Here is a 13324-nt window from a genome sequence, read left to right as displayed (position 1 = left end):
AGCCCCTGACTGGGGTTGCGGCCTTTCTTTCAGAGATGCCCTGCCCAGAGAGGAGGAATCTAGGAAGGCAGTCTGGCTACAGTGGCCTTGCCAAGCTGTGGTGGGTTCCACCCAGTTCGAACTTCCCACTGGGTTTGTTTACACTGTGAGGGGAAAACCACCTACTCAGGCCTCAGTAATGGATGACGCACCTCCCTTCACCAAGCTGGAGTGTCCCAGGTCAACTTCAGACTGCTCTGCCAGCAGCGAGAATTTCAAGCCAGTGGGTCTTAGCTTGCTGGGCTCCGTGGGCGTGGGATCCGCTGAGCCAGACCACTCAGCTCCCTGGCTTCAGCCCCGTTTCCCAGGGAATGAACGGTTCTGTCTCTCTGGCGTTCAGGCACCACTGGGGTATGAAAAAAAACTCCTGCAGCTAGCTCAGTCTCTGCCCAAATGGCCGCCCAGTTTTGTGCTTGAAACCCAGGGCCCTGGTTGTGTAGGCACCCCGTGAAATCTCCTGGTCTCCAGGTTGTGAAGACAGTGGGAAAAGCGTAATATCTAGGCTGGATAGCACTGTCCCTCACCAACGGCACAGTCCCTCACGGCTTCCCTTGGCTAGGGGAGGGAGTTCCCAGACCCCTTGTGCTTCCCAGGTGAGGTGACACCCCACCCTGCTTCTCCTAGCCTTTCGTGGCCTGCACCCACTTTCTAATCAGTCCCAGTGAGGTGAGCCGGGTACCTCAGTTGGAAATGCAGAAATCACCTGCCTTCTGCCTTGGTCTCACTGGGAGCTGCAGCCATCTTACCCGGGAATCCCCAAAGCCGTTATTTTTAACGAGTGTGACACACACCAGTTTTGAGCAGTAGCAAAAGGAACAACGTGCATGTTGGAGACTCAGATCAGAACTTGAAAGTCATTGGAAAATGGAAGAAAGGACAATATGAATGGAGATTTCAGTTGAAGAAACTTTTAAAAGCAGTAGTGGCATGCATCTGGTTGATGTAGAAAGAAAAGAGTTCAGACAAGGGTGACTAATGAGAGATAGTAAAGGAAAGTGGAATGTATGAGTCATGCAGTGGAGAGGTTTCCTTTTGGCAACTACACTTGCTTTAAGCACAAAAAAAGAGAATAGCTTGCTGAAGACATTATTATAGCATTAATATATGAGTCTGAGGAGAATTTTTTCCCATTTGACTTGCTTTCTATTTATTATCTTTTTCTTTTCTAGATGATTCCATGTCCAAGTATTTCAGATCCCACTTTCTTATTCTCATTTGACTGTTATTTCTTAGGTATATTTTCTGGATTAAAATAGAGTAGTTTTTAGTTTACATTTGTTTTTGTTAATCTCCATAATTTGTTTATATGTGGTCATGGTGCTATTCTCTGGTTCAGAATTGAGGTACTAAAAGAAGTAGGTTTTAATTAGCATGTTAAATTTTGGTAATATTGAAAGGTTCCATTTATTAGGTATGGGATTTTACTGTAAGAAGTTAGCCTTCTTCAAGATTTTTCTACTAGTACTCCTTTCACTTTTTAAACCAACTTTAATATACTGCTATAAATTCATTATTTTTCTCCTTCTAGTCTCCCCTCCCTGTCTCTCTTGTGAGAAAATAATTTGAAATCAGATAAGGTCTTTCTCCTGAAGGAACTGACAATTTAGTATCTAATACAGTAAGTGCCATGCAAGAGCAGGAAAGCAAGGAACATTAAATTCTGTGGCACAGAGGACAGACATTCCATTAAGATACGAAGAGATATTTCAGCTGATCCTTGAAGGCTTGTGACAGAGCTTGGAAAGGCACTCTAGACAGAGGAACAGCCTGAGGAAGGCATAGAGCAACCCAGGTCATTCAGTGAGCTGTAGCCTAAACAAGGGGAAGCCTCCTACAGATTTCACTGTACCTCCTGTAGACAAACATGAGTCAGGGTGATTGCTTCTAAAAGAGGAGTTATAGTTTTAACCTGCGACTAGTGGGCAGCTAGTGTCACAGTAAGACTAAGAAGGAAGGACATAAAAAAAATTCTGCAGAGTGGAGGCAAAGCTGGAGTCCAACATGAGGGAAAAAGCCACATATACACCTATAGCTCTCCACCTTTGAGAAAACTTGCTAGAGGGAACTCCACGTTCCATAGATGACCCCACTTGCTCATTGCTGGCTGTTTTTCTCTCAGTTTTTAATGTTTTATTATGCAGCTATCCATTGATCCTTTTAGTAATAGATGTATTTATTGAACTTGTGCCATGTACCAGGTACTGTTCTATGTTCTGTATGTTTTCCAGCTTATTTAATAGCTTTCTTATGATTTTTACTTTAATGGTCTTGGTAACTTCCCTATGTTGCATAGATCACAACTATTACACAGCCACCTCCAGCTGCAGGGTAAGCTGGGAAAGTGAGTATTTAGCCTTTCTTGCCTTGATAGTGGAGGCCGGCCACAAAAATGGAAGTTAGAAATGAGTATGTCTGCTGCAAAATCACTTTTCTTACTTGCTTCCTTTGTTTATTTCTACCCCCTTTCATTTCTTTCTTGTTGTAAAACTAAGTTGTTAGTTTTCTCTGAAGAAACTAAAATTCTTTAAAGATTAAGAATCTTCACTATTGTATTTGACATATATATTAAAGTTCATGAAGAATAAATTACAGCTTGGGTTTTAAATTTTACTTGTATAGATTAACATCAAATTTTAACATTATAAAAGCAATTCTACAGAGGAACATTTACATTATGCTACAGTATCTTCAGTTGTACCTTCCTGTTCAGCATAAACATCATATGCCAAAGAGGTGCTATCTTTTGTTGTATATTTCCTTTGTTGCTTTTTTAAGACATTATTATTATGAATCAAATGTCAGTTGTTTATTTTACTTACATTGAAGCTTTTAGTTATAGTGAGTTGGACTCCAAATTTATAAAGCAGTAGAATCATTTGATAAAAGCAGTTGGATTAGATCATTCATTCATTAAATATTAAGTTCCTGTTATGTGCCTAAGGGTATGGAGAGATGAAAGGGTTAGTAGGGAATTATATTTGAGGATAGGCTGTCTCTATGAAAATAAAAGCAATTACCAATTTTAATTTAAAAAACAATAAAATATACGTAGATAAACACTTATAAACAATAATAAAATATAAACCCATAAACACCCATGAACAACAAAATACACACCCATAAGTAAGTGGATGGGTGGATGGATGAATGGATGGATGGACGGATGAATGGGTGTGTGGACAGAGACTGATAGACACTTAATAAATTAAGATTAATGTTGTGGTTAATGGTGTTTCAATATTATGTTGTCTAAAAGTATGTTAACTTTTTTAAAAAATTAAGGTTGACAGATTTGCAATGGAATTAGAACAGAGCCGAAATTTGAGCAATACCATAGTGCACATTGACATGGATGCTTTCTATGCAGCTGTAGAAATGAGGGACAATCCAGAATTGAAGGATAAACCCATTGCTGTAGGATCAATGAGTATGCTGGTAAGTAAAGATCAAATACAAAAAGGAAATTTTATAACATACTCAAGTAAGCTTTACTGTTTCATGAAGGTGGAATTCTTTATTGAGGTCTACCAGTTTGCTGAGTATTTTTCTGGGTGCCTTATATATGACTCAATTACTGAATCCTTTCAACATACTTTAAGGCAGGGGACCCCAACCCCCAGTTCACAGATTGGTATTGGTCCATGGTCTGTTAGGAACTGGGCCTCACAACAGGAGGTGAGCGTCAGGCAAGCAAACGAAGCTTCGTCTGTATTTACAACCACTTCCCATCACTTGCAGTATGCCCGAGCTCTGTCAGATCAGTTGTGGCATTAGATTCTCATAGGAGTGCAAACTCTATTGTGAACTGCACATGTGAGGGATCCAGGTTACATACTCATTATGAGAATCAAATGCCTGATGATCTGTCACTGTCTCCCATCACCCCCAGATGGGATTGTCTAATTGCAGGAAAACAAGCTTAGGGCTCCCATTGATTCTACATTATGGTGAGTTGTGTAATTATTTCATTATATATTACAATGTAATTATAATAGGAATAAAGTGCACAATAAATGTGACGTGCTTGAATCATCTCAAAACTATCACGCCACCAGTCCGTGGAAAAATTGTCTTCCACGAAACCAGTCTCTGGTGCCAAAAAGGTTAGGAACTGCTGCTTTAAGGTACTAGTTTTTATTTCCATTTGGCAAAAAAGAAAACTCAGAGAGATGTTTAATAACTTGCCCAAAGTTACAAACCTAATAATTTCCATGGCAAATTAAATTTTTCCATAAGTAACCGTTCTAGTTAAAGAGAGTTGAAGAAGAAAGAAAAGGAAATGTTATTCTAAAGTATTAATAGAGATTTTCAAACTGGTCTGCAGGCCAAATCCAGCTTTTTATTGCAACAAAGTCACACCCATTTATTTATTACTATTGTTGCACTAAAAGAGCAGAGTTCAATAATTAAGTGATCTGCAAAGCCTAAAATGATTACTATCTGGACTTCCACAGAAAAGAAAAGGTTTGCCAACCCTAGTTCTGGAATAACATACTTCGTTAATAGAGTACATTTAGAATGCAGTTAAATTGTTTTTCCCATGACTTAGAACTTTTGCTTTTCTGATTACTGAGTTGCTCTTCCTTTTTACCACTCTAACCTTAGAAGAATCAGGATAGCTATGTGTGGCTGAAAGTGTGTTGGAAATTAAAAGTAGCAACTAAAATAGATGAGATAATATTTTAAAAGTATTAGATAAACAAGAAGAGTTCTTCCCTGTTCCTAACTCCTTCCCATGCCTTAGATAGCTACAAAACTAATTCTTACTGAGTGATTATTTTATTATAAAACTATAATCTGTTTGTTTTTTTATCTCTGCCTCTGTGAGTATGCAGGCAGCTGATAAGTCTGATTCCAAAACAGTGTTTTTTGAAAGGAAACTCCCCTTACCTACAAATCATCAATAAATATTTCAAAAAATATATTTAATTTTATTAAGATATAACACCATAAATTTATGTATGTTTATGTATGTGTATACATACAAACTTGCTGTAGCCATGTTAAAGCTAAACCAACTGCTTTTGAAATCTACAAAATATTTTCTTTCCTACAGTTTCTGTCCTCCTAAAAATCAGTTATTGTTTCTAAATTCAAAATTATTGTTATATTTAAACAAAGATTACCCCTTTTGTATGTTGAACAAATAGTTTCCCCTTCTACTAAGCATAACTTTTTGTCCTATTAAACATATGAAAGTATATCTACAAATTAATGGGAGTGATTGTTTGATTATTCCCACTGATAGAATTCTTTTTTGGCGAATTTGATGGATTTTTGAAATGTTCTAACTTGGCACTGAGAGTTGCAACTGAGATCCTACAGCGGTTACCTATTGCTGCATAACAGCCTCCCCCAGTATTTAGTGGACAGCCAAAATTTATTTGCTCATGATTCTGTAATTTGAGCAGAGTGCGATGGCGATGGCTCAACCTTGCTCTACCTGGAGTTGGCTAGGGCAATTTAACTGAGGCTAAAAAATCCAAGGTGGCTTCATTCACAGGTCTGGCACTTCGACTGAGGAGATTGGAATGGATTCCAGCTTCAGAACTTTCTCCTCTCCATTGTTGCTTCAACATTTAGTAATCTACCCCAAAATATTTACAATGGTTGCTGGATTACAAAAAGCAAAAGCCTAGGTTTCAGAACTCAGTGTCACTTCCTTCACATTATTTTTATCAAGGCAAGTCACGTGGCATGAGGAACTAGAACCCACTTTTGATAAGAGTAACTTGTAAAGTATTGTGGCTGTGATCTACAATATACCACAAATCTAAAAGTTAGAGAAATTCTTATTTAAAAGTTTGTTTGTCCTCTACTATAGATCTAGCTTTTATGTCAATTATATTAAACTTATTTACTAAACCATTGGTTTTGTTTCTAGTGCTATCCACATTTTCTGTTCCAGAACACTGACCAAGGATTAGTATAGTTCTGAGTACTATCAAGATGTTTTAAGTGCCATTTGAAAATCATTAGACGAAAATTCATATTATTCTGAAATAATCCCTTCATTTGTTTCTGTTTTGCATTTCTTTGAAATTTCACTTGAGATTCTAAATAAGGATTTAATTTGTGATAAAATTTGTTTTATAAATAGTACTGTGGTCTACCATGTTCACATAGACTTTCATCAGATATCATCACCAACAGGATTTAATAAGCAATATTCTCCTTTTTACTCTCATACTTTTGTAGTTCCATCTCCTAGTCAAAATGTTTTCAGCAAAAAAGATAATTAAGCCTTAAGAAAAACCTTAATTTCTAAACTTATTTTAAGCTTTAATCACTTCATTTTGGAGACTTAATTTGGCTGACCACATAGTAGACCTTTTATTTTTGTTCTAGATGAAAAGTTTCCAAAATCCCAAATAGAGCAAATTCCAAAAGTTTACTATTATACTATACTATTACTTTCTATAATGTAACATCTATACTATTTGTACTATACTATTATTTTATGACTATTCTATACAACTTACCATACTATTACTTTCATGTAACATAACTCACTATCATCCAAATTTTGATATTCATTCTATAACAAGTATGCCTTAAAACCAATGAAGTTTAGTTGGTAGAAATATAAGAAAATCTTTTTATTAGCACAGTCTTGCTTATACCTGGTATCGCATTATAAATATAGGGATAGTAATGGGAGAGGGTCATGATATCAAAATACCGTGACAGAATAAGTCAAAACTTGGATTAAAACAGTGGCCTATAATCAGAGAAATGCAAATCAAAACCACAATGAGATACCATCTCACACCAGTTAGAATGGCGATCATTAAAAAGTCAGGAAACAACAGGTGCTGGAGAGGATGTGGAGAAATAGGAACACTTTTACACTGTTGGTAGGACTGTAAACTAGTTCAACCATTGTGGAAGTTAGTGTGGCGATTCCTCAGGGATCTAGAACTAGAAACACCATTTGACCCAGCCATCCCATTACTGGGTATATACCCAAAGGATTATAAATCATGCTGCTGTAAAGACACATGCACACATATGTTTATTGCGGCACTATTCACAATAGCAAAGACTTGGAACCAACCCAAATGTCCAACAATGATAGACTGGATTAAGAAAATGTGGCACATATACACCATGGAATACTATGCAGCCATAAAAAATGATGAGTTCATGTCCTTTGTAGGGACATGGATGAAGCTGGAAACCGTCGTTCTCAGCAAACTATTGCAAGGACAAAAAACCAAACACCACATGTTCTCACTCATAGATGAGAATTGAACAATGAGAACACGTGGACACAGGAAGGGGAACATCACACTCTGGGGACTGTTGTGGGGTGGGGGGAAGGGGGAGGGATAGCATTAGGAGATATACCTAATATTAAATGATGAGTTAATGGGTGCAGCACACCAACATGGCACATGTATACATATGTAACTAACCTGCACGTTGTGCACATGTACCTTAAAACTTAAAGTATAATTTAAAAAAATATATGATAGAATGATGACCTTGAGTCATTAATAAAAAACAATGCTTAATACATTCTATTTTTGGAAAACAACAAAAACAAAAACAAAAAACTGGCCTATAAATGAAATGTCCTTGAATTGAAAATGCACATATTAATGTGTTTCTTATGAATGCGTTGATCAATATGTCCATTTAGGTTTGTGTATTTTTTTCCATGTGGTCAATTTTCTTTCAGTCTACTTCAAATTACCATGCAAGGAGATTTGGTGTTCGTGCAGCCATGCCAGGATTTATTGCTAAGAGGCTGTGCCCACAACTTATAATAGTGCCCCCAAACTTTGACAAATACCGAGCTGTGAGTAAAGAGGTAAGTTAATGTCTCACCCCTACTTTAGGCTTTCACTGAGTTCCTGTCACCTACAGAGTCTCAAGTCCAAGTGCCTTAGCACGTAGGATTTGGTCTTAGCTTATCCTTTCAGTTGAGCCTCCTATCACTTCTTCAGCTTGTATATTGAATACTGAGCTGCATATAGCATCCAGAATACATCATTCTTTTTCCCAATTCTTTGCCTTTCCATGCAGTTTTCATTTGCTTAGAAAACTTCCCATTTCCTCAAACTTTGAACTGCCTTAATGATAATATAAAATTAAATTGAGCTATTTTTTTCTTAATGTACAATATACATTTTTTCTAGAACCACATTTTATTTATAACTTACAGAATCTACTCATCATTAATTTCAACCTATTGTCTGAATAATTACTTATTAATGTTGTTAAACAGTGACAAAATTCATGTATTTTGGTTAGCCTACTTTACTTGCCCCATAATCATTTGCTGTCTAAGAGACTGATAATTGAAAAGGGAGTAATCCATTGCTTCAAAAAGGATCTTTGAAGTAGATTTGATTATTTACTAAAATTGCCAAACTGTCATATGTGAAAACCGCCATTTTTTCTATTTTTTATGACAACTGGTCTATCATGCAGTGCTGGAATTTAATTTTTGAATTAAAATTTTAGACTACTACATCAAATACTTTTAGACTGCTATAGTAAAATGTGTTTAAGACTGCTGCCTGAATGGAAACACTTAAAAAAACTGAGACCTAATACTTATTACTCTTTAGTTATACCAGGGGTCTTTAAATTCACCCCTCTTATTTGTATTCCACCTCATTTTCCCTAGAAGTGACACTATTCCAAGTTTAAACACAGGTTTGTTTGTTTTTTTTCTGTCCAAGGCAGTCTGTGACAGCAAGTGCTTTTTGCATACCTCTGAAAAGGTGGTGGAGGAGAGGGGAGCACACTTACATTTGGTTACTGCTTATCTCTTTCATTGTATTCCTAATTAAAAAGAGATAAAATACTAATCATAAATATAGCCTTTTAAGAAGTTTTAAAAATCCTACAAAAGTTTAGTAAGAAAAGGTATTTTTTAAAGTCGTACTTTAACTCAGCAAAACTTCTGGCAGTATGCCAGTGAAAACCAAAGTGTTTTTAGTTATTTTAGTCTGGTTATTTATGTAAGTCAGAGAACTCTTCAAATTTGAGCCGGATCTAGCTAGTTTATATGCAGATAACAAATGAGTTCTTCTGTGTAAATGAACTGTAGAACAAATTCATCACTGCCTATGGATACATGAATATTCATGACTTGGTTAGAAAATTTAAGAAAAAGCCCTCCCGTTTTTTTTGACACAGGGTCTCACCCCATAGCCCAGGCTGGAGTGCCGTGACTCGATCATACCTCACTATAACCTTAAACTCTTGAGTTAAGCAGTCCTCTGGCCTCAGCCTCCTGAGTAGCTAGATTGACAGGCATGCATCACCACACCCACCTAATTTTAAAATTTTTTTGCAGAGATAGGGTTTCCCTATGTTGCTCAGGCTAGGCTTAAACTCCTGGCCTCAAAAAATTATCCTGCCCAGGCCTCCCAAAGTGCTGGGGTTACAGGCATGAGCCATCATGCCCAGTTAGCCATTTTTGTTTTATCCAAAATATTGGAGCTTTAAGTGCTTGATTTTTACTGGAACGTCTCTTTTAATTCTTACAGCAATATCCTATGTAAAGGAAGTTAATAAATACTCAACAGTGTCTCTAGGGAGTACTTCTCATTCAGAATCTTAGTTGGCTGCCAGTTACAGACTTCACAGAGTTTCATTTTCATTGGAAAGATTCTATTTGAGCACATTATAACAAGAACAAAGCTAATTAAGGCACTCTCTGAGTAAAACTTGGCCAAGTTTATATCACCATTTTCTAAAATTCCCTTTGACTCAGCTGTTCATAATTATATTAAGCTAAAAACCTTTGTTTTTATAAAAGAAGAAACAGTTTTCTCATGATACAGCAGACAGGTTTAAAAGCTAAATGGAAGCATAACATAATTCAGCAAATATGTTTTCTAATATAAATTTTTTTTGAGGCAGGGTCTCACTCTGTCACCCAAGCTGGAAAATATGCATATTATTTTGACAACCATTGCCTCTAATTATAGCTAATACTTAAGTGGTTAGAAAAAAAAGTCATAGTTTTATGTAGTAACACTATGTTATATAAAAGGCATTTCTGAATTAAAAGCCACTATAATTCTAATCTTTATATGTATTTCTTTTATCCTAAGATGTTACTCCAGACTTTTCCCCATCATTTAAGGTAATCATGGAGTACACTATAGATTGTCATTTTTTTCCATTCCAGATCTTAATAAGTAATAGGAAATAGAAAACATTCATTTTCCTGTATGGATTAATGCATTAATTAATGTTAAGTGGACTTTTACGTGCATGTTATAATTAATTGGAGTATTTTCTAAAGCAACATAGTACCTTTATATAAGATTATTCCTTTTTAAAATGAACCAAAAACAATAAATCACAAAAGGCAGGAGGGAATAGAATCCTATCATTCCCACTTCAGCTTCTGACGAGCTACCTAAAACCTTAACCATTTTTTTGTATGGGCCTACCAGATAATGTTTTCTGAGATTTATTTGAATTGCTTATTATAACTAGATATAGGTAGCTAAATAGAGATTGTATCAAATGAAGCTATTTTATGGTCTTCTGCCTTCATGGTCTATTTTAATACAAAAGGAAATTTTGAAAATATTCCCTGGTAGTGGATTATTTATTCCTTAAATCCATGAGCTATTGACTGCAGGATTGTTACTGTAGTTGCAAACTAAGAATATTAACATTTCTTATCAGCTACATATGACAGAAGAAGTTTGCTATCACAGCAAAATTTAAACTTTTTTTTGTTTCCTTTGAAGGTTAAGGAAATACTTGCTGATTATGATCCCAATTTTATGGCCATGAGTCTTGATGAAGCCTACTTGAATATAACAAAGCACTTAGAAGAAAGACAAAATTGGCCTGAGGATAAAAGAAGGTATTTCATCAAAATGGGAAGCTCTGTAGAAAATGGTAAGCAACTTATTAAGACTATCAAACCAAGAAGCAGTGAAAAAAAAAAACCCCACAACTCTTTGAATTAATCCAATTAATTTATTAGCCTGCATAGGTAGAAGGGATAGATGTACCTTTATAAAAATGTAAAATCAGAAAATTTTAAAAATACCTGTGGGTTTTCTGAGTTAAACATGTGGAATATCACATATAAACAAAATGTGATTGTTAAATCTCTAAGCTTAAGAGTCTGCAGAGTCCCTGAACAAAGTAATTTTATAGCAGTTATTTTCCTAAGGTCTAACTAACAAAGAGTTTGGATGGCATTGAAGCTGAGGAAGTTGTCTGTTTAAAGCGGCCTTTTCTTGTTGTTAGAAAAGACTAGCCTCAAACATATCAAAACATTGGATGATTCTATTTTTCTTCATTTTCCTAATTTTCTATAATCTAATTATTATAGCAATTATGACTGTTTTTAGCTCTGCCAAAATTAATGACTTCCCACTCCCTTCTTTGCCTTAGACTTTATAATTTCAAGACTCCAGGGTTTTTTTAAAAAAATAATCCCTTTATGACCTATCCAAAAGCAATGCCAAGAAACATGCAGATATTACACATACTGCTTTCAACATTTTGTCAAAGGTATGATTATGTCTGAGATGTCCTGGACCCCTGAACAAAGTTCACCTGGATGAAAAAGTGACACAGAAGGGTTTGCTCACAACCCACAGGAACATTTCATGTGCACCACTCATTGCTTCAGAAGGGCCAGGCAGTGCTGGGGAGACCTGTTTGTAACTTTCCCTGAAGCAAAAATGGTAGATCCACAATGACATTAATCTAACTCTCTCACATTATTTGTGATTCACATCATTTGGAGCAAGTTTAATATGGGCATCAAATACAACTTCATTACCTTATTTAAAGTCCTAAGGGATAGCTCTCTCTTTTTTTTTATAGGAGCATTAAACAATAATCATCATTTCTCGACACAGGCACAGAGCAAAAGGTTTTCCTTATTTGGTGTAACTTTATTGTTTGAGGATGTGGAACATAAAGCCTGATGTCACTTTGTATAAAATCTTACTTTATTAATTCCTTACTTTCACAAGAGAATGGGGGAAAATCATTAAATAATTATGTCAAAGCATCCCCTGAGGGCCTCCCATAACAATTACTTGCATGATATGTTTTAAAAGCTTTACATTGGGATTAAAGTAAATGTTTTCATTTTCTACTATTTTTTTTCTTTTTTTTGAGATAGGGTCTCACTCTGTTGCCCAGGCTGGAGTGCAGTGGTGCAGTCTCAGCTCACTGCAACCTCCGCCTCCTGGGTTCAAGCAGTTCTCCTGCCTTAGCCTCCCAAGTATCTGGGATTAGAGGCGCGTGCCACCGCACCCGACTAATTTTTTGTATTTTTAGTAGAGGTGGGGTTTCACCATGTTGGCCAGGCTGGTCTCAAACTCCTGACCTCAGGTGATCTGCCCGCCTCGGCCTTCCAAAGTGCTGGGATTACAGGCATGAGCCACCACGCCCAGCCTACTAATGTTCTTTTCATTTATTATAATGTCCAAACTCACTATGAATATGTGAATTTTTAATATCTATTGCTTTTAACATATTTACTTGTATATTGCCCTCTTCATGTATTTTCATATTCTTAAGCAATTGGAATAGTTAAACTTTTCTTCTCATGTGTAAATACCTGTGGGCTGGACTTTGAGGCGTGTCTCACCTCACATCATGCCATGGGAAATTGTCAATAGTGCATTGGAACTGTGGAAGGCAATTGATATATCTTCCTCTAAAGTCCAAGACATTGTTTTGCTGTTTCCCCATTTTCTAAAAGGTGTTTGTCTTTGGAAATATATTGCTAACTACCATCTCTACATACAAATAAAATAATAATTTTTTAAATGTTTACTCTCCCATGTAAATCTGGATGGTGAGTGCCAGATAATATAAGAAACTGAAATACCATACACTTTTTAGCACTTGTCTTCCAAATGAAATGCTTTAATCCTAGTGTTACATTCTGATTACCTTAGTTATGGGGATTATAAAGATGTTTCTGTCACAAAGCAAATAAGAAACTACTTCAGCTCTTAGTTACACAGCCAGGCCTCACAAAAAAGTAGAAAGTAGTTCAGATTGAAAAGGTACCTGAACATTCTGCAGCAGCTCTGATAATGTGTGAGAAGGCAGCATTCTTCGCTTCCTGCTGTATAGTTCTGCTCTCACAGTGGCTCACCTGAGGGCAGGGTGGTAGAGGCATGAGGTACAAAACATGGCATAAAAAACTCTGCAGAACGGGTTTATGAATGTGGCAGATAACTTACTTGGTTTGCAGTTTTTCTGTAGCTTTCTTTACCGTGACTTCTACCCATCCAGATGGGGAAAAGGGCTCCAGGTAGATACCATT

The 13324-nt window shown here is 36.3% G+C and overlaps 1 protein-coding gene across 37 annotated transcripts in view; it reads left to right on the top strand.

Annotated features, from left to right (window-relative positions):
- POLK (DNA polymerase kappa) overlaps positions 1–13324 on the top strand; it is an 88012-nt gene that overhangs the window by 54205 nt on the left and 20483 nt on the right. For 32 of the 37 annotated variants that reach the window (XM_034959932.3, XM_055112305.2, XM_055112291.2 and 29 more), the window contains 3 exons: positions 3322–3474; positions 7724–7855; positions 10767–10920. In XM_034959932.3, the coding sequence (XP_034815823.2) occupies positions 3322–3474; positions 7724–7855; positions 10767–10920 (439 nt within the window). The remainder of the gene's footprint in view (positions 1–3321; positions 3475–7723; positions 7856–10766; positions 10921–13324) is intronic. The other 5 variants (XM_055112309.2, XM_055112310.2, XM_063604428.1 and 2 more) reach the window with 1 other exon arrangement.

This window comes from Pan paniscus, chromosome 4 (genome assembly GCF_029289425.2).
Source record: "Pan paniscus chromosome 4, NHGRI_mPanPan1-v2.0_pri, whole genome shotgun sequence".
NCBI classification, from domain to species: domain Eukaryota; kingdom Metazoa; phylum Chordata; class Mammalia; order Primates; family Hominidae; genus Pan; species Pan paniscus.
The sequence above is the reverse complement of the archived record's forward strand: the minus strand, read 5'-3'. Positions and strand labels throughout refer to the sequence as shown.